Source organism: Gekko japonicus, unplaced genomic scaffold (assembly GCF_001447785.1).
Source record: "Gekko japonicus isolate JY-2015 unplaced genomic scaffold, Gekko_japonicus_V1.1 scaffold4, whole genome shotgun sequence".
NCBI lineage: Eukaryota > Metazoa > Chordata > Lepidosauria > Squamata > Gekkonidae > Gekko > Gekko japonicus.
The window spans coordinates 68,168-93,874 of NW_015165234.1; the positions used below are offsets into that span (position 1 = coordinate 68,168).

The window sequence follows — 25,707 nt, forward strand, 5'->3', positions numbered from 1 at the left end:
GTGAAAGATCGCCTGAAAAAAGGATGCTGGTGTCTCCCGCCCCCCTTATGAGTATTCATAAGCCTAGTCCGGCCGCGCGCCGAGACCCGTGGGGGCGGTGCTACGGTGGCCGCTCCGCCCCTCCACCAAGGCATGCGTCGAGGTGGGCGTACCTAAAACAGCTACGTGCCCCGCTCCCTTGCTGAATATTGATGAGACGTGTTGGGAAGCGTGCTGTCGTCATGGCCGGCGCGTACTGCGATTGAACACAGTCGTGTGTGCGTGGTGACGTGAATCGTGGCGGTGCGGGTCCCGATTGCTGCAGCCGCTTGTCAGTGTGACGAAGATTGGCACCCAGGTAAGCGCTGTCACTCAAACCTGCTCCTAGCCAGCCAGCCATCCATCACGGCGCGCCCGCCGCCACTGTCGGCCGTCTTGGCTCAGACGCGCAAACAGACCCGGGGCTGTGGGGCAGAAGGAGGGGGGGACAGGCGATTCCGCCCCACTGAAAAGCGGGGCGGGGGCATCCGCACCGTAACCTACCCGGAGGGGGGTTAGGGGCGTCGGCAGGCAGGCAGGCGCGAGGAAGGAAAGGGGAGGGGGGAGTGAGGAAATTTCTGGAACAGCCGCCGACTGGCCGTTGCTTTGGGAGGAGGAGGAGGAGGAGGAGGAAGCGCGCGCGATGGAAGGGAGGGAGCGAGAGCGGGTGTCGCGCGCCTCAGGGGGTGGAGTAGGTGAGGGGGGAGGAGGGGGAGAGAGAAGAAGAAAAGGGCAACAGCTGTTTGTGGCGCGAGACGAGGCGGTGGGGGGGGAATGGGGAAGGCGGTATTTAAAGGGGCCGTCTTCAGGGACATTCCGATAGTTGCGAAGCGGTGCAAGTGGACGCGCAGCTGTTGCTCCTTTCTTGCGCCCTCCCCCCTGGTTTCTCTGCCGGCTCTCGGAGTGGGGCTCGCGCTGCCTTGTCTGTTGGCTTTTTTCGCTCAGCAGGGAACGGAGGTGATGCGAAGCAAAGGCGTGAGGGAAGGGGCTGGTTCTGTCTTCCAGCCCGGTCCCTCAGAGTGGTTTCCAGCTGCGTCCCCCTCCTTATAGCGCCTCTCACGCGTATTTGATACGGGGACGCCATGTGGTGTGGGAGGTGGTGGTGGGGAATAAAATCTATGGGAATTGCGTTGTATAATTTTCGTAGTTAACAATAAATTTGGGCGTTATTGACTCCTTGGTTTCTGATGTTTGTTTGGCGATCCACGTGCCCTGATGAAAGCCAGGAATATGTGTTTCTAGAGTTTCAATCTGAAAGACCAATATATGGCAGAATGCATTAAAACTTTGGGGAGGAGGACTAGCATGCAGTCTGCAAGGAGTTACTACCTCGACCCTGCTGGCATCAGATGTTTCTAGCAGAGGCCCGGGAGAGTGGCTCATATTCCTAGTTGCAACCATCACATTTTAAAATATGCGCTGGTAAAATGACTTAATTTTGCTTGATGATGATAAGAATTAGTTCTATTGCAGAAGCAAATTCACCCTATTTATTATGCTGGATGATACAGATCCATACACTTTTTCAAGCTGCATTATTCAATTGATAATTTAAAACTTGAGCAAAGCACTGAAAATATAATAACCTACTGTTCATATGTACTGGGTGGAGGAAGCAAACAATGGGAATTAAATGGTATATATAAATTCTGTGTTTCATATCAGTTTTGGGAAACAAAAATTATATGTATTTACAGGATGTCAGGGTTCTTTTTACAAAGTTCCAAAGTATTAATGGTAATGTTGCAGGTTTTGCTGTTGATATTTACAGTCTAAACTGTTTTTCTCACCAAACCAAGGGCTGACGTCTCCAGTAGGTACAGTGCCTAGGGCCCATTATACTTGTAGGGGCTCATGAAAATGTTCTACTTTTTTTAAAATCAGAAGGAAAAAGAAGAACTCACAGGAAAAAATGAAATATTTAGGGCCCACAAAAATTTATTAAATTTTGCCTAAAACAGAAAAAAATTGAAGTATTTAAAGTTATATCAAAAATAATTAATATTGATATTGTAGTGGAATAGGCCCATGAAGGCATAAGTACCTTGTGCCCACAAAACTTGTAGGGCCAACAAGTATGTTTTATTTTTTCTTAAGAAAAAACATGTAGTATAATTTATTTTCATGCCTTTGATATATGCCCTATTATTTTGTACTATAATAAGAAGCTTAGTGACTGTAATCTGTATGGCCGTTATGACTTGGGCCATAGGCACCAACTGAATGATGGTGGATAGGAGGTTCACTTAGCCTCAACACAGTTTGCTTCTTGCTGTGGTATTTAGGCAAAAATTATATGGTAGACACATTGCTGTGATGTTGGCTGGGCCTGGGTCATTTTTGGGTTAAGTCCCCCCCCCAATGATCAGCTGATTGGTGGCAGGGTGGTAAGGTCTAGTTACACCTGGCAGCGGGGGACCCCCACCCTCCACCGGGGGTCTTTGACTACATTGGAATATATTTGACTTTATACCAACAGAGTAGTAAAATATAGCTTTAATATTTTTTATGGAGGATGGGGCTGGGCCCACAAAGACAAAAGTGCCCAGGGCCCGTAAGTCATAATGCGGCCCTGACCAAACCTTTTAATCAAACCCCTACAGGACCATTGCTCTTGTCTGTCATGACTTTTGATGTACTTGGAGGAATACGTGTTCTTTGCTAAAACAAGAAATCCAAATTACACATCAAAATAATGCACATTCTGTGTGAAAAGGCTGAATTGTGTCATGTATAGATTACAAAGAGTGTGTAGATTTGCTCATTTTGCCTAATTTTGCTGGTAATGAGAAAAAACTATACAAGGCATGGACGCTAAGCTTTCATATAGAAATGGTGCTCAGGTGTTTCCCCCATGGTTTTGGAACTGTCAGCTGACATTACCCACACACTCAGTCCTATCTCTGTACCCTTGCTTCTTTTAAAGGAAACAAAGGATAAGGATATGAATGCTTTACTTGCAGAGTGCAATTAGGAAAAACACAAGGCTTTATTAAGTAAACAGTGAAATTCTATCACAGCTAATGATAAAGCACATGGAGGTCTTATGCTCAAGGACATTGCTATTTAAAAATCAGTATGCAAATCTAGCTTGGATCAGCCTTGCAAATAAATAGTATAAGAGACGAAAGTGCCTAGAGGTGTGAAGGCCCAAGAAAAAAATGGGCCATTTTTTTTTAGAAAGTGTTTTTTCTAGGCACCCTTTTCAATTCTTCTGATTGAAACAATGGGAAATTTGGTGTAGTGCAGGGAGAAAATCTATGAAGTGTTTTCCGTTTTGGGAGTGAATGAAATGTTTTTTAAAAAACAGTTTTAATCATTAAAATGCATAGCATAAAACAGTATGTAAAATCATTTACACCATTAGGTAACTAATTCTGATTTAGTGTTGACATGAGCAAGGAGATGTTTATCGTTGAAATGTGAATGTTGGCAACAATTATGTGTTTGATAATACTATATTAAGGAATTCAGTGTTTTCAGTGCTCAGAAGTTTGTAGCTAGTGGCCATTTCTGTCCAAATAATTTGTTATAGCACAATTTTGTGTTTTTTTAATTTCTATTTTTATTTTTCTCTGCCTCTCAGATGACAAAAATAACATACATGTCCTATGGTAACATAAGGTGCAGCAGTTTGCAGCTCTGGCTAAATTTACTTTACAACTATATTTTTTTTAGAAAATGAGGCATTTATACTTTAAAATCCCACAAGTATCTCATATAGTGGAATCTTACATGCTAAGTTACAAACGATGTATTTTAATGCTGTTAAAAAGCAGTTGAACAAGTTTAGCTTTAATAGGGTAATAAATATTATGTAAATTTCAGTCCTTCCCCAAATTCCATTTTTGGAGGGATAAGTCCCCCTGCCAATGCCTTCAAAAATGAAGAAAATTACTTTCTTGTTTTCCTTTGAATCTAAGGGATTCAAGCTCTGGTTCACCAACTGTCATGATGGAATAAATGTTGTTAGCCCCTGGACTTCTGTTTTGTCCCAATATTTCTGGACATTTTACATTTCTGACAGTGCAGCTTGTATCTCTTTGCTTACAATGGAAATGTTAGAGTGTTCTTGTGAACAGGGCCTGGGGTGCTACTACAACCTGGATGAGCTGAGAGGTAGCACTGTACTGCTGCGCTGGTATATCAAACATTGCCCGATTGCTGTTTGTCCTTAGGGAATACCAGCATAGTTGCTAACAGGAAGAGGAGGGTTTTTTGCCTCAGGGCAACTGTTTCTTGACTTTCAGCCCTTGACAGGATAATTGTACTTTTAAACTTATGAATGTGAACTTCCAAGAACAGGACCTAAAATAAAGTGACAGTAGTTTTAGCCAAGGCCACTGCAGAGTTGTCCAGCAAAAATATTTAAATAACCAGTTTACCGCGTCTTACTAATAACGTCTAATGATTTCTAACTGCAATCCTGAGCAGTTGCAACCTTCTAAGCCCACTGACTTCCAACACACTCAAATGGGTGTAACTCCATTTAGGACTGCACTGTACATAGCCTATCACTAAAGATGGCTGGTTTGTTCATTTTAAACATAGGTAGAATTTGGTTTAAATTCCTACCCTAGTTTCTTCCTAGAGATGTGAAGGCCCGGGAAAAAACCGGAAAAATTCGAAAAAAAACCCCGTTTTTTCCCCCGTTTTTTCCTGAAGCCTTTTTTGCTAATGTAGCATTTTTTTCAATTTTTCCGAAAATTTCCGTTTCCCCCGAAAAAACCCGGGAAAAACCCGGGGTTTTTTCCAAGCTTCAAAATTTCCGGAAAATTTACATCTCTATTTCTTCCTTTTCTCATTTGATAACATTCCTCTCTTTATTCAAGTTGTGGTCAGATCCTTCAAAACATTAGTTAGCTAGAGACTGGAATAGGATGGATAGCAGTGTCCCAAACCTCGGCCATTAGAGCCTCAGATGCAGAGAACAGACGGAGTTCTCACTGCCTTCATCTGCTTCTTCCTTGGCCTTTCTTCTGCAGCCTGTGGAGAGAGCTAATGCTATACTCCTCACTGGCCTGTAATCTGGTCTCTTATGTGGGCTGGTGTAGTGATCAGCATGTACCCAGTTGGTCTTCCCAACCTCACATAAGTCCAGGAATGAGAATTACCAAATTGATTTTCCTCATCCTGCTGCCCTTCCACAGCCTTGGACTAGCTTCAGCTGCTCACAGTGGTGGCAGTAGGGCCTTAAAGGGCCCAGGCTGTAGCCTGTTCCTCAGGGTGGCTGTGCCCTTCTCCTGTGCCAGGGAGGGAGATTGAAAGCTGCTCTGAGACGCCAAGACAAGGTCCGGGTATAAATCCAGCTCTCCTCCTCCTCCTCTTCCCTCAATCCTAGGCAATAGGACTGCAGTTCAAAAAGCATTTCTTTGCGGTGTAAGGGGCTTGATTCTATCTTCGGTGCAACTTGCAGAAAGAAGGATGGCATCAAATGCCTTGGTCCCATGAGCCTGGAAATGGCAATGTTGCCAATATTATACTTTTTTTCAGTGGGTCCAGAGGTTATGCTGCTTAGGCTCTGGTATAACAGAGCCATCTTGCATTGATTGTAGGATCTAGCAGCATTGTCAGCAAATGGTAATAAGACCATGGTTGAGAGTTTCTTTGGCTATAGTTAATGCAGTTATTGTCTGTAAATGTCCCAGTATAAAGCATTTATAGTGTTCTTGATCTGCTAGCAGTTCTTGCATAAGGTTTTCAATTTGTTTTTCTCTTTTCCCCAGTAGTCTACTGGAGTGTAGAATGTGTTGATTTAACAAAAAGGGACAACGGTACAAATAAGTCATATACTACTATTCTTAAAAAGAAACAGCATGGTATTCTAGCCAGCTGCTTGGGAACATATTTCAAGTAGTTTCCAACCTTTTCTTAAACCTGTTTAATAATATAAAACATATTTCTTTTGTAGGGGAGTTAATAAACTTTCTGACTCAAAATTTGATTTTTTTAAAGGTAACATTAACATGTCATAAGATACTTTTAAATTTTAAACCCTGGTTAAAGTTAGATTAAAAGTGTGTAATAAGTATTTCTGCTTGCTGGTTCAGATTTGATTATCCTACTCATAGATCCTACTAAATCATTACAAGCTTGATTACATCATTATTACTTCAGATATAATGTATTACAGAAATGAAAGCAATTCTAAAATGTTGCATCAGTTCATAAAAACTGTAGTTGTGTGCATAGTTAGGAACAAACCCTGTTGAGCACATTGGCAGTTATTCTCGAGTAAACATTGCATTTTGGGAGTTGACACAAATAATCTTTCTTAAGGAGGAAAACAAATGTGAATTTTGTAATATTAGCATATTAAGTTGCCCTATAGTGAATCAGACCATTGGTCTTTGTAGCTCAGTATTGTCCAAGCTGATTGGCAGTGGTACTCCAAGATCCCAGACTGGGATGTTTTCCAACATCTGCTACCTGAGATCATTTAACTGGTGAATCTGGGGAATGAATCTGAGACGCAGTGGAAGTAGCAGTAATAACCGGAAAAAATCCTGAGAGGTAGGATGGAAGCATGTTGTGAAGCCTAGCCCTGACTTGGATAGTCCAGGCTATCCCAATCATGTTAGGTCTTGAAAGCTAAGCAGGGTCTGCCATGGCTAGTATTTGAATGGGAGTCCTCCAAGGAATACCAGAGTCGTGACGCAGAGGAAGGCAATTGGCAAAGCACCTCTGAACATCTCTTGCCTTGAAACCCCCATGGGGGTCACCATAAGTCAGTTATGACTTGGTGACACTTTCCACCACAAAACTGCTGATCTGTTACCACTTAGCAAGGAGCTGTCAAAATTCACACCAGTTTCTGAATGCTACAAATATAATATATGTACTGGCAAAAGATGTCATCAGAAATCACATAAACGTGAATGAAAACTGTAAACTAGGGATGGGCATGAACCAGAAAAAATTGAGGTTTGTGGAGGTTCACGGTTCAGGAAGTTTGTGAGGCTGGAGCCCTAAGTGGAAAGGGAGCTCTGAAGGCATTTAAAGCTACACCTCCAGGTTCAGCCAGCCCAAGAGTGAACACTGAAGGCCTTTATAGGCCTTTGGAGCGTGGCCTGACTTGACTGAGCTCCAAAGGCATATAAAGGCCTTTGGAACTCACTCTCGGGCTGGCTGGACCCAGAGGTGGGCTCCAAAGGCATTTAAATGTCTTCAGAGCTCACTCGGGTCCCGGATGGTGGGCTCCGATGGCATTTAAATGCCTTTGGAGCTCACTTCCAGTCCGACCGGGAAGTAAGCTCCGAGTGCATTTAAACGCCGTCTGAACCCGCCTACAAACCTCCATGGAGGTTCATGGGTGGATTGTGGGAGGCAGTTCTCCTGAAATCCCGGTCCGCGAACCATGAACCAATCTGGTTCGTGCCCATCCCTACTGTAAACAGTATAATTATGAAAGTGGTCTTGAGTTTTAGTAGTCTGTGCTTCAGTCTTCAAGCTATTTCTTACTGAAGTTCACAGTGCTACATAGAAGGAATGACTGCTTCTTAGGTTATGTGACAGTATTGCAAAGTAAATGATAACAAATTGCCCTATCTGTCTAAATTTATAGACCTCCTTTTCTTTAAGAATCTCAGAGCAGTATATATGGGTGTCTTCCACATGGCTTGTGTCGTTTCTTTGTTGCTGCAGCTATGGGTACAGCACAGCGGGTTTCCCCATAGTTTCTCAGTCTGTCAGCAGCAGCCACTTTGCTGCACTGTGCCACCAGGGCTTTTTAATTTTTTTAAAAATAGGCAATTAGACATCATGATGACATTATGTATATAAGGTTCTCTGGATGCCCAGCTTTTATTTTTAAAAAAATTAAATAAGTCTCTAGCCATTTTCACTTGGCAACAAAAGGGCCTAGAGACCTACTTGTTTTTAAAAAATGAAAAGCTGGGAATTCAGAGAATCGAATACATAGACTGTTTTAATGTTATAATGATGTTCAGTTGTTGATTCTATAAACAAAAAGGCCCCCTCTGAAAGGTCAGAGAAAGGCTGCAAAACTCTGAGAGGTGCATGAATGCACTGTGATGTTATAGGGAAGTGGAGTGGGGGACCCTGTATCCCAACAGCATTGAACTTGGGGCAAATAACTCACATGGAAATGGTTATGGTATCCCTTCTGTTTTGTCCTCACAGCAGCCCTGAAAGAAAATGACAGCCAAGATCACCCAGAGAGTTTCATGGCCAAGTGGGGGTTAGAACTTGAATGTGCCTCTCCTAATCTAGGAGAGCCAGTTTGGTGTAGTGGTTAAGTGTGCGGACTCTAATCTGGGAGAACCGGGTTTGATTCCCCACTCCTCCACTTGCACCTGCTGATGTGACCTTGGGTCAGTCACAAGCTCTGGCACAGCTGTTCCTGAAAGAGCAGTTTGTGTCAGCGCTCTCTCAGCCCCACCCACCTCACAGGGTGTCTGTTGTGGGCAGGGGAAGGGAAAGGAGTTTGTAAGCTGCTCTGAGAGTCCAAGTGAAGGGCGGGGTATAAATCCAATCTCTTCTTCTTCTAATCTAACACTTACTTGTAACGGTTACACCATAATGGACTTGCTTACTGAAATGAGTTTGGTCACCTCATGAAAAGGTGTTTGGATGAAACTGTCGGAAGCTATAATGTTACCTCTGTTTTGGGAGGTGTCAGTGGTTACAGTGGTTAAGATGACTTTTCAAATTGTTTTCTTTAATTGAGACATCCTAGGGTCTTTAATAAAATAAACTACAGATAATGTGGTATGTTAACTTGATTAATTCCTTGGTTTAAAACAAGACAGTTAATAAATTATGTCATCTTTGCTTGATAGTGATAATAATCTGGCTAGAGATTTGGCTTGTGACATAAAACAAAATGGAATAAAATGTTTTAGCCATGGTATTTTGAATATTTTTTCTCCCAGTGAGTGGTTGGCCATAGCTTTGTTTGACTAGTACTTTTAACACAGTTTTGGTCCTAAGAAGTTTAGAGGGGGAGTGGAAGGGGTTTGTAAACCGCTCTGAGACTCCTTCAGGTAGTGAAGGGTGGGGTATAAATCTAATTTCTTCTCTTTAAATACTCATCCATCTTAATTTACCAGGAAGTTTATACAGCCACATTGGATTTCTATAGGTGTTAGTTTCCTATCACGACTTATATGGTACAGTTGTGACTTTGAGAAGCTGCATAATCAGAGGCCTCCACAGTCAGAGGCAGAACAGCCAGTGCTAGGAGGTGACATCAGGCCTCCATGCCTTGTTTGTTGGCTGTCGAGGGCAATTGGGTGGCCTCTGTGAAAAACAGGTTGCTGGACTAGATGGACCACTGGTGTGATCCAGCAGGGCTTATTTTAAGATCTCCTGATATTCTTTGTTGTCATGTTTATTGGTTTTTGGAGCATAGCCTAATTTTTTGCAGTCTGTATCTCTATTTTACTATGTTCTTTTCACCCTACCTTCAACCACAAGAATGTTCATAAAATTAATGGGGTGGATCTTACTAGGGGTGTGCACTTGGTATATACCTAGCTGAATAAATACCCCAAAAATACCTTAATGACATTTTTCAGGTATTTATTCAGCCGTACAGAGATCTGTACTTGACTACCAAAAAAGCCCTGTGTGAATAAAAGCCTATATTGGGAATGGCTGGAAGACATTTAAAGGCTGTCTCTTTAAATGCCTTCTGAGTGTGCTCACAGAGTCGTGCCACTGCAAACACACCTTCCCGGGGTGCTGGGACTTCGGTTCTTTCACTGCTTGCACCTCCTGGCCTTCCTCTCCAACCTCCGAGGGTCGGCTCAGCAGGAGAACCCATGCAGCACCCAATTTAAAACTTAAATACTTGCTCAGTTCCAGGGTGGATTTGATTTAAATCAAATCAAATTAAATCATGATTTAAATCATTAGTCAGTAAGACTAGATTTAAATCGCGGTTTTCTACATTAAGACTCATTCTTGCTGGTATAATCTTAATATTTACAACCAGATGAATGTTTTATTTTTAGAATAACAACTTTTCATGTTTTACAACTGTCAAACTATTAAATATCAAAAATTACTCATTTGGTTATACTATTTAAAACACATAATGAATAGATAATTATGGAATTATTGCGAGGTGAACTATCTCCAGTTTGATAGGTTAGTCATTCATACTTTATTGGAAGGAGAAAAATAATAATTACCTTAATAACAACAATTTAAATAGTTTTATTTAACTAAAAGAATAACATGGTAGCATATGTATTCTTGTATTTGCTTAAACATCCATGTTTGTTAACTGATGTGGTTAAACAAAATATCTTAAAAAAAAAAAATTAGACTATCAGCTTGGTCCACACATGAAAAACTTAAAATACTGTCCTCTGTAGCTCACTCATCTTCATCTTGTTGTTGTTTATAATCTGGAAAAGAAAAACAAGCTTTCCTGCTTTATCGGGTCCAAATGATTTCTCAGTTTAGAATGAATGAGTCCAAAGGAAAAGAATATTCTGTCTATGTCAGCAGGAGAAGCCAGTGCTATTAAAAGTGACATAATTACTTCAACAGTCTCTAAATCCAAGTGCTTAAGTGACTTCTACCAGTTTACTGGTGTGACTTTCTTTAAAACATCATCAGCTCAAAACAGTCCACTACAGAATTCCATCTAACATTTTGTGGAGCGTTAGCTTGGTTCCACCCATTCTTTTCAGAGCTGCTGCTGCAAAATGATTATTACGGAAGTATTTAGCAATTTCAACAACATTAGTCTTTATTTCTGGAGCACTGAAGTCTTTGGCTAGGTGGTGCAGCAAATGAGCACTGTGACCATATGTTATTAGCTTTCTATTATCTTCCTGCTCTTCTCAATTTCTTCTCATCTTGGATACATTTGCAGCGCTGTCTGTGATCAAACTGTGTACTAGCTATTTGAATTCTTGTTCACATGTTGTTATAGCTTTTCTTGCCACCTTGTCAGTATTCTGCTATGTGTGCATTTCCTGACGTATCAGTTGTTTCTGCAAGGAAGACATTCCCTCCTTCTGTTGTTATACAAGCACATACAAGAGGATCATTGTGTACATTACGCCACCCAGCAAGACTTAGGTTACCAATTTTACCCTCTAGAGCTGTTGCACATTGTTCCATTTCTCTGTCATACATCCAGCAGTTTCCCTGCAACATCTGTTCTCCTGGGTGGACTGTATCCTGGTCTACGTGACTGAACCATATTAATGAAGTGTGGGTTTTCAGTCAGACGGAAAGAAGAGTTTATCACATAAAGAAACTGGGCAATTTTTTCATCACCTCTTTTTCTAATCTGCTGGTTTTTATCACAAATTTATGGTGGTTCCTGGATGGTTTTTCTTTCTTTTAGGTGATATACTGTGGATGTGTGATGTACCCTGTTTCCCCGAAAATAAGACCTACCCAAAAAAATAAGCCCTAGCAGGATTTCTATGCATTTGTAGTATAAGCCCTAGTGTGTCTTCTTGAGAAAAAATAAATATAAGACAGTGTCTTATTTTGGGGGAAACACGGTATATGATGTGACTGAAACACTATTTTGGACAGATAACTCTGAAACTGTAGAACAGGAGGATGGTGATCTCAAAGGGGGATAGTTACCAGAATCCTTTATGTTGATGATGGATTACCCAAAACAAAACACTCAACGCTGTTATTTTATTATTTATACCATTTCTGCTTGTTTAGTATTACTCATTGTATACACTGCCCACTCAGTACTGTCCAATCAAGGAATATTTGCTTTATTTCTTCATAACAACAGTATCAAAATGAGAGTAACATGCAGTAATAGTTATAACAAATATAATTTTGCTCAAACATTACAGTTCCTCAAGGCAGTCTTTAAGAAATATGATGAAATTGAAATGTTTACCAACCTGAAGATCCTGCCTGTTCAAACATGTTCTTTTTGTCATCTTCATCACAGTACTTCTCATGACGTTTAATTCGAGCCACGAGGCCTTGTATTTCTTTGTTGTGGTGTTTGCATTTTGCACACATGCCTGCCTTACCCATAGGTAGAGGAACTTCATTAAAATATTCCCAAACTGGTTCTCTTTTATGGCTTGCTGCCATTATAGGCTTTCTCCTCCAGGGAAAGGATAATGTGATACACCTCAGGCTACACACAGAGAGCTCAAAAGACTTGTGGAGTATTCTGCTCAAAAGGTTTCACTTTCATTTTTACTGCTTGCCCCTCCCTCCTCACATTTAGCTTCTTGCGCAGATTTATTCCACTCCCAGCAATCTTGTATTCATTGGATTTTTTGAAATTTAGCACTCAAGAGGTAAGGAGCTGATTCTATGTACATAGACTTGCAAAGGAACAATAGGATTAAGGTCTTTTTCGCAACTCTGTATGTTTATTTTATAACATTATTGCTGTGAAGAAGAGGTGTAATCTCTACAGGGACAAATTCACAGTTTTGAGAACTGTAAAATCAAGCATCTATGATAATATCTTCTATATAGCAAAATTGCCCAATAATCTTACAGAAACCTCTGGATGAGCATGACATTGTGAATGTATTAATGGAATTCATTTACCAAAAATTTTAAACATTGCATGAATATACAGCCTCAAGCTACATAATTAAAAATGAATCCATATTTCATGATGAAGAACCTTTGAACTATAATGTATCTTAAATAGAAAAGTATCTTTTGAAAAATAGCATTTTATTAAAAAATCCAATTTAAATTTGAAAAAAATCTGATTTAAATTTAAAAATTAGATATTTTAATTTTGGGGGGGGGAAACCCCTGATTTCTATCCACTCTGCTCAGTTCACTCACAGCGTCATGCCCCCACCACAGCATGACTCAGCAATTGAACTGAGCAAGCATTTAAGTTTAGATCCCTTCTCCAATATACCCAACTAGCCTGATACCCGTGCTTCGCTACGGTATTTAAGTTCCGTAAATCCAGTTATAATACTGATGATGTGAAGTTTGAAATGTAACATTTGCTGTAGGAATTCTAATGGAGAAGATTGTAGTGTAAAAAATGAAGCGAGACATACATACTTGTTTTTTTCTCTACTGAAGGACCTCTCTGTAGACCACATTGGTGGTTCTGCCCTCAAGTGCTAGGATCACCAGGCTGTTTGGTGAGCTCACTCTGGAGCAGGCATCATTTTAGAAGCAGTCGTCTGTTAAGTTAACTCCTGAGGTTTTACCTTAGAACTCTGAGCTACACAGTTGACCGGGGGGGGGGGGGGCAGCAGCAGCCTGCTAGGCACATGGAAAACAATTGGGGGAACACATTTGGCCCCTTTTTTACCCCCTTAGGGGTTATGTTTCTCAGAAATCTCTGTGGGGGTGGGTTGACGTCATGGAATGAGTGGAATGAATGTTGGGTTTCTTGGTGCAGGGGTTTGGCCTGGGCATTGAATTGGGGGGGAGGGCATACCCCCCTTTTTTTAACAAAATCGCCTCTCATTTATGTTACATTTAAGAAGTGGGACATAACTACGTCTTCAAAACACCACACCATCCGAGCAATCAGATAATAAGCAAGTTCATATGAACCAATTTTCTAGAACCCACATTGTGAGAAGTTAAATAACCTAATAAAGGAAACTAGATTTCTGCAAATTTGGGGTATATTTCCATTGTAGGTGGGAGTGTGGCTAAGCTGGGCCAGCAGCACAGCTAAGGTGATCCTGCTGGGGCAGCATCCCTGATGTACCCTAGTCCTGCTCCTGCTCCTACACCTGACAGACACCCACCTGTCTGGTGTTGGGGGGGATATGTTTAAAGGCATCAGGGAGGCTGGGCCAGCAACAGAGCTAAGGCAGTCCTGCTGAGCAAACCTTCCTGGCAGCTGTAAGCATCCCACCTCCTCTCGTACACCTGACAGGCAGCTGCCTGTCCAGTGTAGGAGGGGGAAAGGGAAGGAGTATTAGAAGCCACTGTGGAGGCGGGACCAGCAGGATCACTTATGTGTTATTGCTGGGGTGGGCTCCCTCATGGCTTTAAGCATCATCAGAGAGGCTGGTCCAGCAATTTTGCTATACCTCACAGGCAGTTGGCCACTCCTGATTTCCTCAGCTGTCATTAGCTCTCTGCAGTCCTCTGTAACTGTTTTTTTAACCTCAGAACACTGAGCTCTGCAGCTGACCTATCAGAGAGTGGGGGGTGCAGCGAGGCAGCTGCCTGGCAGCCGCATAGGAATCAATGGGGGAAGCACATTTTACCCCTTTTGACCCCCCTTAGGGGTTGAATTTCTAAAAATCCCTTCTTAGTGAGCACCTACTCCATGGTAGGAGTGCTCTCCCCAAATTTGGTGTCTCTAGGTCCAGTGGTTTGGCCTGGGCATTGATTTTACGGTGAGGGGACTTTCTTTTATATATATAGAAGATGGGGACAGCCCCGATAAATTCAGCAGTCCCGATTATTTCCTGAATCCCAATATCATACCAATATTGGGAATATCAGGAAGTACTCATGTTTTTCAGGTTCAGTACACTGAAACCCGAAACATACCGATTTTTTTTTCACGCCCGTAGGTCTTACCCCTGTCCTACCACTCCATAGAACAAAGGTTGCTTAGTTATTTATTAAAATATTTATCCTCCCCCCTCCCAGACGCACTCCTTAACATGATGAGGGGTTTTGTGCATGTCAGTGAAGCTGAGAGTTTAAACTCTCTCAAGAGTCTAAACTCCTAGCAGAGTCACTCAAGGCGGAATGGTCACAGCTGAGACACCAAACTAAGATGTATCCAACCCCTTCAGGAATCAAAGGCCACATCAGCAGAAGAGAACAGACAGTTCCAATGGCGATGGAAGTGCAGGATTCCTTGAAGAGTAGCCCGTGGGCAACAGCGGTGGTGGAAAATGACACTGGTATAGGATCCTCATTAATTCTGTGCAGAAGGCAATGGTAGACCACTTCTGACAATCTCATACCTTGAAAACCCTGTTTTCGGATAACACTGTGATGAGACAATCCAAAAAGGGGGGAAAAATAGTGCTGACAGACAGGCTTCCCAGGTCAGCTAACACTCAGTCAATTACTGGGGAAGAGCAGAGGACAAGTATGAGTAGTGCTATTCTTAATGGCACAACTGGATTTAAGTTGAAAGGATGTTCAGTTGTTGATGTGAATGTTTGCAAAAGGAAAGTCCAAACCTGTTCAACACATATAAAAACATGGAACAGGAGAAGTTCGAGTTAAATTAAGTTTGAAATTGTAAATCAAGAAATTGAATGTTTAAACATTGCAATCCTGGGAGTAAGTGAACTAAAGTGGACTGGATTAGGACATTTTCAGTCAGAAAGTTACCAAGTGTTTTACTTGGGAAATGACAAACATGGAAGAAATGGAGTGGCTGTAATAGTGAGGTGAGATGTAGCACGAGCAATCGGGGGCTGTAATGCAAAGCCTGACTGAAAAATATCAAACTTCATGGAAAGCCCATCAACATAAATGTCATTTACCCCAACTACAGATGCTGAAGGGGAAGAAAGCTTTTATGCAAATTTCCAGGAAGAAATTGATCACATACCTAAACAAGATGTGCTGATAATTATACTGGACTAGGAAAAAGGCCCATTGTGGAAATAAATACAACGGCCTCAAGAAAGAGGCTCTGGGCGGGTGCCCCGGCCTTGGACACTCAGTGTCAATTTGCTGTGGCGATCTCAGCAGGGTATAATGACACTGAGTCCACCATTTTCTCCAGAGGAACTGATCTCTGCTACCTAAAGAACAGTTGTCATTTTGAGTGATCTCCAGCCCTCACCTGGATATTGGCAACAATGGTGCCCCAGAAGGGAATCGTTGGTTTGGAGGGTGGAGTCTATGGCTTTGTACCTGTCCAAGGTCCCACGTCTCCTGAAACCTCACCCTCTCCAGGCTCCATCCCTCACATCTCCGGGAATTTCCCACCTGGAGTTGGCAACCCTATCTCCTTTCCAGCCAATCATCAACCTACCTTTATTTCCCCCTCACTCTTCAGCTTTCTACCTCCCACACACCTGCAGCCTCTTTCGTGCTCTGAAACCCTGACTGCTATGTCACATTGGCTGTCATATGGGGACCACCTCAGCAGCATATAAGGATACAGAGCCCACCATTTTCTCCAGGGGAACTGATCTCTGCCATCTGGAAAGCAGTTGTAATTCTGAGTGATCTCCAGCCCTCACCTGGAGATTGGACACATTTTACCTCAGAACAGCAAAACTGTTTAGAATGTTAGAGGCAAAAGCCAATCAAGTCGCATATGCAAACGACCTCTGTGTTCTGAGGCAAAGGCCAATGAGGCTGCATATGCAAATAACCTCTGTGTTCTGACTGGCTATGGGGGGGAGAGGATTAGCAAAATGTTTAGAATGTTGGAGGCAGGACTCAGGCAAAGCAGCCAGTGGATAGGGAGACCCTCTGAATGACAGATCAGAGAACGAACTGATTTTGGATCGTGTGGAATGTTCTAGAGAAGTGCCACCACCATTTGGCTTTTATTTATAAGGGAGACAAAGTAGACTCAAATATTGTTGGAAAATGTGGGCTAAGAGCATGAAATGAAGCAGGAGAGCGGCTCATAGAAGTCTGTGAAGTTGTTATTCATTGCAAATACATGTTTCAGGCAACAGAACAGACAACTGTAAATGTGGACAGTGCCAGATGGCCAATACAGAAATAAAATAAGTTACATAATTGGAAACAGAATATGGAGAAGCATTATTCTGTCTGCTAAAACAAGACCACGAGCTGACTGTGGTACAGACCACAAATTGTTAATATCAAAAATTAGAATACAGCTGAAGAAAACTCCCAAAACATTGATAGGGCTAAAATCTTCACCTTCTATTTGTCACTCCACAGTTGAAGGCACACCACAGGGAAAGCTAGTGGTCATGCATATTGCACCACTAATATTTTTCTCTCCTATATATGTAGCTCATGCTGCATGTTTATTATAATGTCTGAAGGATCCTGTGAGTGATTTTTTAATGAGTATTCATTTTGAGAAGAAAATACAGTATGTTTTGTGTGTCTGCCTGCATCCGATTCACACATGTAAGGTTTCCCTTGCTCAAAAGCCAGTCGAATCCGACTAAGGTTGCGGTGTTCATCTCCATTTCCAAGCTGAAGAGCCAGCACTGTCCGAAGACGTTTCTGTAGTCATGTGGCCGGCATGACTAGATGCTGAAGCGCACGGAATGCTGTTACCTTCCCACCGAAGCGGTACCTATTTATCTACGTGCAATTTCTTGCTTTCGAACTGCTAGGAACTCATGCAGCACTCGGGTCTCGAACTGCTGAACTACCAACTTCCAGCCTGCAGTTCAGTGTCTTAACCACTGAGCCACTCACTGCAGCTCCTCACACATGTAAACTGGCTGCTTATTTCATCCAAATGGCCTCTTGACGTGAACCAGTCTGTTCATGGATGCAGACAGACTGTGGATGCTGAAAAAAATGCCACTGTGATAGCAAGAAGCAAATTTCGCATGCTACATTTGTGTGTACTGTGATTGCTCTGTGTGTATCCAGAAGGACTTGCGTGGAGAAAATAAGTAGCTGGATTGCATTGGTGAATTAAATGAAAGAAAACTGGCCTGGAGGTGTGAGAGGGAACAGAGGTGTGTTTGTGCAGGGAAATCTGTGGTACTGTCAAAGAACATGCATGTTCTACATGAGAAACACCATGACCTTTTTATTATTAGGTGCAGCCATTGGATAATTTTACCTGGCATTTTAAAATCCACACCTAGAAAAGAAATTCACTGCTCAGCTATTGTAAGAGTATCCAGGAGTGCTGTCTGGTCTTGCGAGTATAACCAATATCAGATATCCTCAAGATGGTATAATCTGAAAAACAATAATGTTGCAGTTTCCAGAAGGGCTTATAGTGTATTGTTTAGTCCCTGGGTACTTTTGGCATATATTTGAGAGTGGCGAGGATGTTGCCTGGGTTCAGATCCACAGTTAAACACAAAGCCAGTTCAGTAAGTTTCTCTCTCTCCCTGAGTGGTTCTGAGGATAAAGGAGGGCATCATGTTTACCACCCTGAACTCTTTGGAGAAAAGACTGGATAGAAGTGTAGTAATCAATTATATCCCTTTGGGCATTTTTATTTTAGTATATTCATATTCTAAATTATTATTAAGCCAATATTCCATGGCCAGTGCCCCATGTAGTTCAGTTGTATGTTTTTTTTTACCATCCCTGCACTTCGTTATAAGAATGAGAACAAGTAACATATAAAACTTTTATCTTCTTGTATATATTTATTTATTCAATTTTTATCCCACCCTCCCCACCGCAGGCAGGCTCAGGACGACTTACATTAAGGATGAAAAATATTAAAACACTGCTTATACAGTACAGTGTCATAACTTACAAACATACCAAGTCATAGCTCAAAATAAAATAAAATAAAAATAAAGTGCAGGTGGCAATAACAACCTGGTGGCCATGATAGGATGTTCCCAAAAAATGGCCCCCTTCGGCATCCGGCATAGTTCAGTTAGTATTGTTGATGTTATTGGTGGTGTTAGTGGCGGCTCCTAGTCAAAGGCTTCTGAGTTAAAATGTTACTGTTTTGTTGGTTTTTCTCAAGAAGATTCATGAAATCTTATGGGTGGGTCATATAAATATAATTGCATCACCAACAAAATTTTGCTTATATTATGCTGATAGTTCAGTCATCTATTTTGCAGTATGTAACTAAAAAAACCTGCTAACATTTTTTGTGGGTTTTTCCCCTTAGAAAATTTGAACTAAGATATAATGATTTGACTTATGAGAGCCCTTGGTAACCATGATGGCAACACAGACATTAAGTATAGACAACTATCAAGATGGACAACAGGTAAGGACATCTGTGCACTACATAATAACAGGTTAAAGTATTTTGATCAGTGGTTGGCACCCAGCATTTGAAACTACTTCCAAGTTGTGCTGTTGAATTGTATATGTCATACATTTCCCTTTTAGCTTTGTTTATAGAAGGTTAAGTAGGAAGCAACTGGATTGTCAGCAACATTCCTTTTGGAGTAGACTGGTGTGCTAAACTGTGGCCCCGGTCACACGGAGCATTAGCCATGCTAGAGACAGAAGAAAGGCGGATTTTCCGGGCGCGATCTCACCGCCACATCTGGGAAGCGTAGAGCTCCCATGGCAACACAGACATTAAGTATAGACAACTATCAAGATGGACAACAGGTAAGGACATCTGTGCACTACATAATAACAGGTTAAAGTATTTTGATCAGTGATTATGGCACCCAGCATTTGATTGTATTTGTCATACATTTCCCTTTTAGCTTTGTTTGTAGAAGGTTAAGTAGGAAGCAACTGGATTGTCAGCAACATTCCTTTTGGAGTAGACTGGTGTGCTAAACTGTGGCCCCGGTCACACGGAGCATTAGCCATGCTAGAGAGACAGAAAAAAGGCGGATTTTCCGGGCGCAATCTCACCGCCTCATCTGGGAAGCGTAGAGCTCCCGTGGTTCAACCGAGGCTTCCCACCGAAGATGCGCGTCAAAAAACGAGTACCTCGGAGGTACTAGTTTCCGGAAACCGCGGGGCAAGGGCGGGCGTCTGATCGCATTTTCGGTGGCATCCAGCGCCCACCCATGCCCCATTGCGAAAAGGTGGTTTTTTTCCTGAAGTCTCCAGGGATGCACACAAGCACCCAACGGGGCATGCGCATACTTCAGGTAAAAAAACAAAACAAAACACAACCCCGTTTGCCGTGCCGCGCCGCTTCTTTGGCACGCCGTGTGATTGGCACCTCCCCCCTAACCACGGGACCGCGAGGGGATGCCTGATCGCACAGTCATGCGTTATTTCGCTGCGGGGCAAACAGCCACACCTCCCCCCCCCCGCGATATCCGGCCCGTGTGACCGGGGCCAAAGTTTATTATTTTGCCTTCAGATAAGTGGTTGAATCTTATTGATCTGTTATGCTAACATGGTGCCTTCCTTCAGTGCAAGGACCTTTAGCCTGTAGAAGTGCCTTCTGGGGTCCAGGGAAGGCTGCTTGTGTGGGAGGAAAGTGCCACAGTTAGCAGAACACACCTGCTGAATCCAGTCCAAGCACATTTCTGACTTCAGTCTACTTTCCCCCCTAGAGATTCCTTTTATTTCACAATTGTAATTCATTTTAGCTGTATTAATGGTCCCTTCTACCAGGGGATAAACCCCACAGAGGATAAAATAGTTCACTGTGGTTGCGGTCACATGTGCCCGAAAACACAGGGGGGAATCGAGGCTATTTCCTCTGGAGGAATTTGACCCGCAGTTGCACGATCACACCTCCCTTTGAAGATGTGGTCGCAGTCCATCAGTATGTGATCAGATGCAACTGCAGGTAAATCTTTTTTTGTGTGTGTGTGTGTGCCGTTTTCCCCCCATGCGCTTAACCGAGGGATCGATGAATCACACCTCTGCACCGAGGGCTCCCTATGGAGTTTGCAATGATGTGCATACTTCAAAGGGGGGGGGAACAACGGCATGGAGCTGGGATGGCCAGACCGTCCCGATGCCATGAGAGTGCGCTGGAGCGATCAGACGCCAGAAAGTCCGTCCGTGGCCCATCGCAATCTGTTTACTACCAGGTTTTCCCTGGTGTCTTTTAACTCCGCTTCTGTGGCGTAGCAGAATGGGTTGCTGACGGCTGTGGGGGCGCTTCCCAGATGTTGTTGTCTGATCACGCCCTTTAAATCCGCCCAGCATTCGCACCTATGTTGGGTCTAATTGTGTGTATGATTGCACCCTGTGACCTGGTGGATGTTGTGTTTCAAATTTATTTGCTGCTCTGATACTTCTTGAATAATGCACAGGTCTTTATGTGATCTTCATTGCTTCTAAGGTTTGGGGATCAGGATGTCTTCTGTCTTTCACAAAAATAATTTGGTTGGACTTTTGATACTTTGTTACCTCAGCATTGTTATAAAACCCTAACCTTCATATCTGCTTCACTGCCAGTGTTGCTGACTTTGTGCAGTCTGCCGAAAACTCAACACTCCTTTGTGTTGTCACAACTTGCCTGTACCTGTTATTGACCCATCTCTGGTTTCACCCATTGACCATGTATTTGTAAAATCTTGTTGGGAACCTTATTGGTTGGCAGGTCTTTTGTTATCCCAATTCCATGCCTTTCATAGTGGCTTTAAATAAACATTTCTTTCCTCTCCTGTGTTCTCTTCATTCAGACTGAAACTTGTCCTTAAAGTATCACAGAAACCAGTCTCTAAGTAGATTGGCTGAGGCACTAAAGCAATTTGATGGGCATATTCTTTTGTTTTCTCTTTGCTAGGTATATTATTTGACCTTTGGGGAAAATAATCTCGGCAGTAACTGTGGCCATAAGCAAAGTTTTAGGTGACTCTAGGATTCTTTTCTATTTATTGTAGTTCTGTTGCAAGTTTATTGGTGTAATCCATTAGTTACTTCAATTGACTGCTATATTTAAGAGTTTTAAAATCAAATTATATGCTATCCATAGGAAAATGCTTAATATTTGCAATACGTTTAAAGAACTCTATGTATTCTTCGGTTTTCATTTTAGGCTATAATCTCTAAATGCACTTATTTAGGAGTAAGTCTATTGAACTCCCCTACTACCACCACAAATACAGCACAGAGAGTTATGTTTGTTATATTTATTTTGTTGTATCTTGCTTTTATCATCAGTAAGGACCCAGTTGGTTTATAATACAGGAGAAATGCAGAAAAACAGAAACCATACAAAAAAAAATTAATGATGATTTGTATTCATTGTATTTGTGGAGCTGAGCTTATACATATTTTGCTTAACTGCTTTGAAATCAGGTTTAATATTTCAAAGTGAAAGTATTATAACAGTACAAAGTTTGAGTCCAGTTGGTCTTAAAGGTGCCACTGGACTCAAACTTTGTTCTGCTGCCTCAGACCAACACGGCTACCCCATCTGTATTATAATAGTGTAACTGACCACAGCATTTGACTGCTTATATTTGCTTTGCATTTTAAATGGGGGTTTTGGGTGGAGGAGCATTTCTTTTAAAATATGTATTCTATAGAAAAATTGAAGTTAATTCCTGATGTGTTAAAAAAAACCTTTCTGAAGTTGACTAAAATGGTTGTGTGTGTTTCCCCCCAAATATGCTCCAAAACCCTGAACTTGAAGATAAGAATCTGGCTCCCTGATTCAGTATGTATTTCTTTGGTAGCAAATTCTATTGATTATAGAGGAACTTGCTTCCAAGCAGCATGCTTAGAGTTGCAGCCTAATTTTAAAGTGAAGTTTTGAAAGTAAACTTTCTTTCCAAGTGATCTAGATGATAAATGCCTGAGTTTATATTTTGGGTATGTATGCGTGGTTTGATAACTTAAGAGATGGCACCAGATAATCAGAAATGTTCATGAAAAACAATGCCAAGACCACGGCCACACATCCTGGAAAATCTACAGCAACTAAAGTTCATGAAAAACATTAAGTATAAAACATAATGCTTCTTTTCCTAACAGAAGCAACTAAAAATTAGAGCTGAAATTACTTTCTCCACTATAAATACTGCAAATATAAGGTTGTCAGATCGGAAACCACACTTTTGGGGGGTGCTTCACCACCACCAGCCAACTGGCCGGCGGGGGAAAATCCCACCCCCAAATGATATTTTTAGTCCATTTCCAGTAAAACCAGAAGTGCCCGTTCCGATGTGCTGACGTCACCCGGAAGTGACATAGGCATATCGGAGACATCTGGGGGGCAGTGTTCTGGTATCTGGGCAAACTCTATGGTAAATTTGGCCAGGAGCCTCCCACCAGTCAGGTAAGTCCACCTGGCAACCCTATGCAAATATAAGCTGCTTTCAGAAGTCAAAGTCTGAGGTGGGTGAAATTTTTCAGTTTCTAAAGCGTCATTGGGTTGGATCCAAAACAGCTAGGGTTGCCAGCCTTCAGGTGGGGCCTGGAGATCTACTTTTACAACTGATCTCCAGCTGACAGAGATCAGCTGCCCTGGAGTAAATGTAGTGTAAAACAAAAGTGAGCCACGCTGTGCTAACTTACATCAAAAATTATTGTTATAGCATAAATGAACTTGAGGATACTTATACATCTAATTCATAATCCTCCTGGGTAAATAACAGACTATTTTGAAGGCATAAATACAATTTAAGAAGAACTTGTGTAGTTTTTTCATCTGAAGACATCTCTCATGGCTTGACTTCAGATGTAGCTGCAAATTCTTCTAACATCCAATCTCAGCTGGCTGACAAATTTCGAAAATTTTCATTGTCAAAGCCAGTATTTAAAAAAGCCTATATCACTCAAAAGAGTCACCCAGCTTTCAAGGCAACAGCCTGCAGATGGTGGGTTCCGACGTCTGGCGTGTCTTTCAGAGAAAATAGCTGCTTTGAAGGGTGGGCTCTATGGCATTGTACCATGCCGAGGTCCAACCCAGACCTGGCAACCCTAAGCATAGCGTTTCCATGCTGCAGGGACTCCCACCGTCACAGTATGACTTTCTTGGTTCCATGCCCCATGGAAGCCAGAAATGGCTCCCTTAAAATCCTGCAGGTGGAGGAGAGGGGTCTCCAAGGAACAAAAATTTGGGAAGCATTTGGGACTATTGCAGAGATGGGAGCATGCTCCGAGGGAAAACTTTTTGTACCTGTGGAAACACTGTGCTTGATCCAGCCCATTGTTTCAAAAAATTAACAACAATGAATGGATGCCATTGCCAACACAATATTAGGCACGTGTAGTAGTTGCAAAGGTATAATTACTGTTTTTCAGGTGATTATTCCTAGGAATTGTGTGAGGAGGCCTATAAAAATATTTATTTTGCCTCAGAGTTAAATTTCCAGAATTCATAAAGGGGAGGGACGCTCTTTAGCCAAGAACTGGAGGGAGCAGACTTGGCTTGCCTTCTATGTCCTATTCTCCTCCTGACTGTTATCTTAACCAGGGTTTGTGCAATAAACTAGTTTAAACAAGCCATGGTTTATTGCAAATCTGAATGCAGCCATAGATATGTGTATATCTGCATCCAGAGAATGTTATAAATATCTACAAATATAGAGACATATCAGTATTCATCTAATTGATCATGAATTTTTTAAAAGACTATCCCAAGATCGAGGACTTTTATTAGTAATGTAATTTTTTTAGCTTTGTATTTCATGATATATTATTCTTATGAATGGGAATCAAACTTATAGTGACCTTTCCAGTTTCTCCACACCCCCAACATTACAAGGATCAAAAGAGTTTTTTGTTAACTGTCTGTTCTTTTTGAATAATTGCCAAGTCATACCAACCTTCTGGCAACTTAAATGAACTTTTGCATTTCTCTGTGCTTAGAAAACAGCTAGTTTAGTAGTGATTCTATGCAGTTGGCAATATAAAGCATACTTCTCTTCCAGCAGATGCAAGCAGTAACTGAGTTAAAAACTGAGCAAGATCCAAACTGCTTGGAACCAGATACGGGGGGATTGAGTCCTTCTCCAATAGAGTCCCAGACACCGATGGATGCGGACAAACAGGCCATTTACAGGTAGAACTGTTGATAAGATTAGACATTCAAAAAGCAAAATCTTTCTGTTTAGGAAGCCAAATGCACATGTCCAGGGAAGGATAGGATTTGAAAGTAGGAAACTGTCCTTCCCTTAGGAAGCAATTCAGAGCAGGTCTACTCAGAATCCTGCTCAGGTCTGTTCAGTGGGGTTTGTTCCCAGGGAAATGTTCTTAAGATTGCACTGTTAACACCCAGAAATGTAGATCTTCACAAATTCATATGGGATTTGTGGGGTCGACTGCTTGCCTCCTGCCCACTTGCCAAATTACCCTGAAGTGAACTGAGAAGAGCGGCTACTTTCTTCATGGGGTGTTTCCCTGGGCACAGTCAGAGAGGCTTTGTTCAGTTACCATTGCTAATGCTAATTAGTCCTCCAGTCCCAATGGTACATGAGCACATTTAATTGCTCTGGACTGAGACTCATGTCTCTGGTTAAGGCTTTATACTTCATATTACATTTATATGTTACTGTTTGTTATTAAAAATTGGTCAGACATATTTTTGATATCAAAGTTGGTAAAATATACTTTTTATTTAGGTTTTGGTTTATACTATTCGGTTAGATTATAGATTGTAATTATTTTGATCATTGAACAAAGTCCTCTAAGTACAAGCAGTCTAATTTCTTTCAAACTATTAAATAATATGTATTGCTAAAGTAGGCCTGTAAAAATAGCTCTAGCTCTAGTTTAGCAGAATTTGACACACAGTAAGGAGAAAACCAGAGATTCCATGGTATATTTGGTGTGAATCCCTAGTGTATTCATGGCAAATGTAATTGGATGTATCTCTGCAATTTTTCTAATCTGCTGCATTTTTTTAGCTTCCTGAGTTGCACATAGAAGTTTTCACAGACTTACATTTTGTTCATGTTTTCTACTTTTATTTCCAGGCACCCACTCTTTCCTTTATTAGCACTGTTATTTGAAAAATGTGAGCAATCTACACAGGGATCGGAAGGTACAACCTCTGCCAGTTTTGATGTAGATATTGAAAACTTCGTCAGGAAGCAGGAGAAGGAAGGAAAACCCTTTTTTTGTGAAGATCCAGAAACAGATAATTTAGTAAGTAAAATAATGTTTTAGAGAAGCAAGCGATGCAAATACTCCTGCTTGTTTTCAAGTTTGTTCTTTTCTGCCTGGGAAAAAGGTACAGTTGAAATTGAAAAACTCAGTAAGGTCAGTTGT

The 25,707-nt window shown here is 41.7% G+C and overlaps 1 protein-coding gene across 7 annotated transcripts in view; it reads left to right on the plus strand.

The window, feature by feature from the left end:
- Positions 1–239: 239 nt before the first annotated feature.
- PKNOX1 (PBX/knotted 1 homeobox 1) overlaps positions 240–25,707 on the plus strand; it is a 43,519-nt gene continuing 18,051 nt past the window's right edge. Inside the window, exons 1-4 of one of the 7 annotated variants that reach the window (XM_015409778.1) lie at positions 240–337; positions 18,722–18,823; positions 24,372–24,499; positions 25,413–25,584. In XM_015409778.1, coding sequence (XP_015265264.1) covers positions 18,773–18,823; positions 24,372–24,499; positions 25,413–25,584 — 351 coding nt within the window. In that variant the 5' untranslated portion in view covers positions 240–337; positions 18,722–18,772. Of the gene's footprint in view, positions 338–18,721; positions 18,824–19,128; positions 19,177–24,368; positions 24,500–25,412; positions 25,585–25,707 lie in introns of those variants that run through there. The other 6 variants (XM_015409777.1, XM_015409782.1, XM_015409781.1 and 3 more) reach the window with 6 other exon arrangements.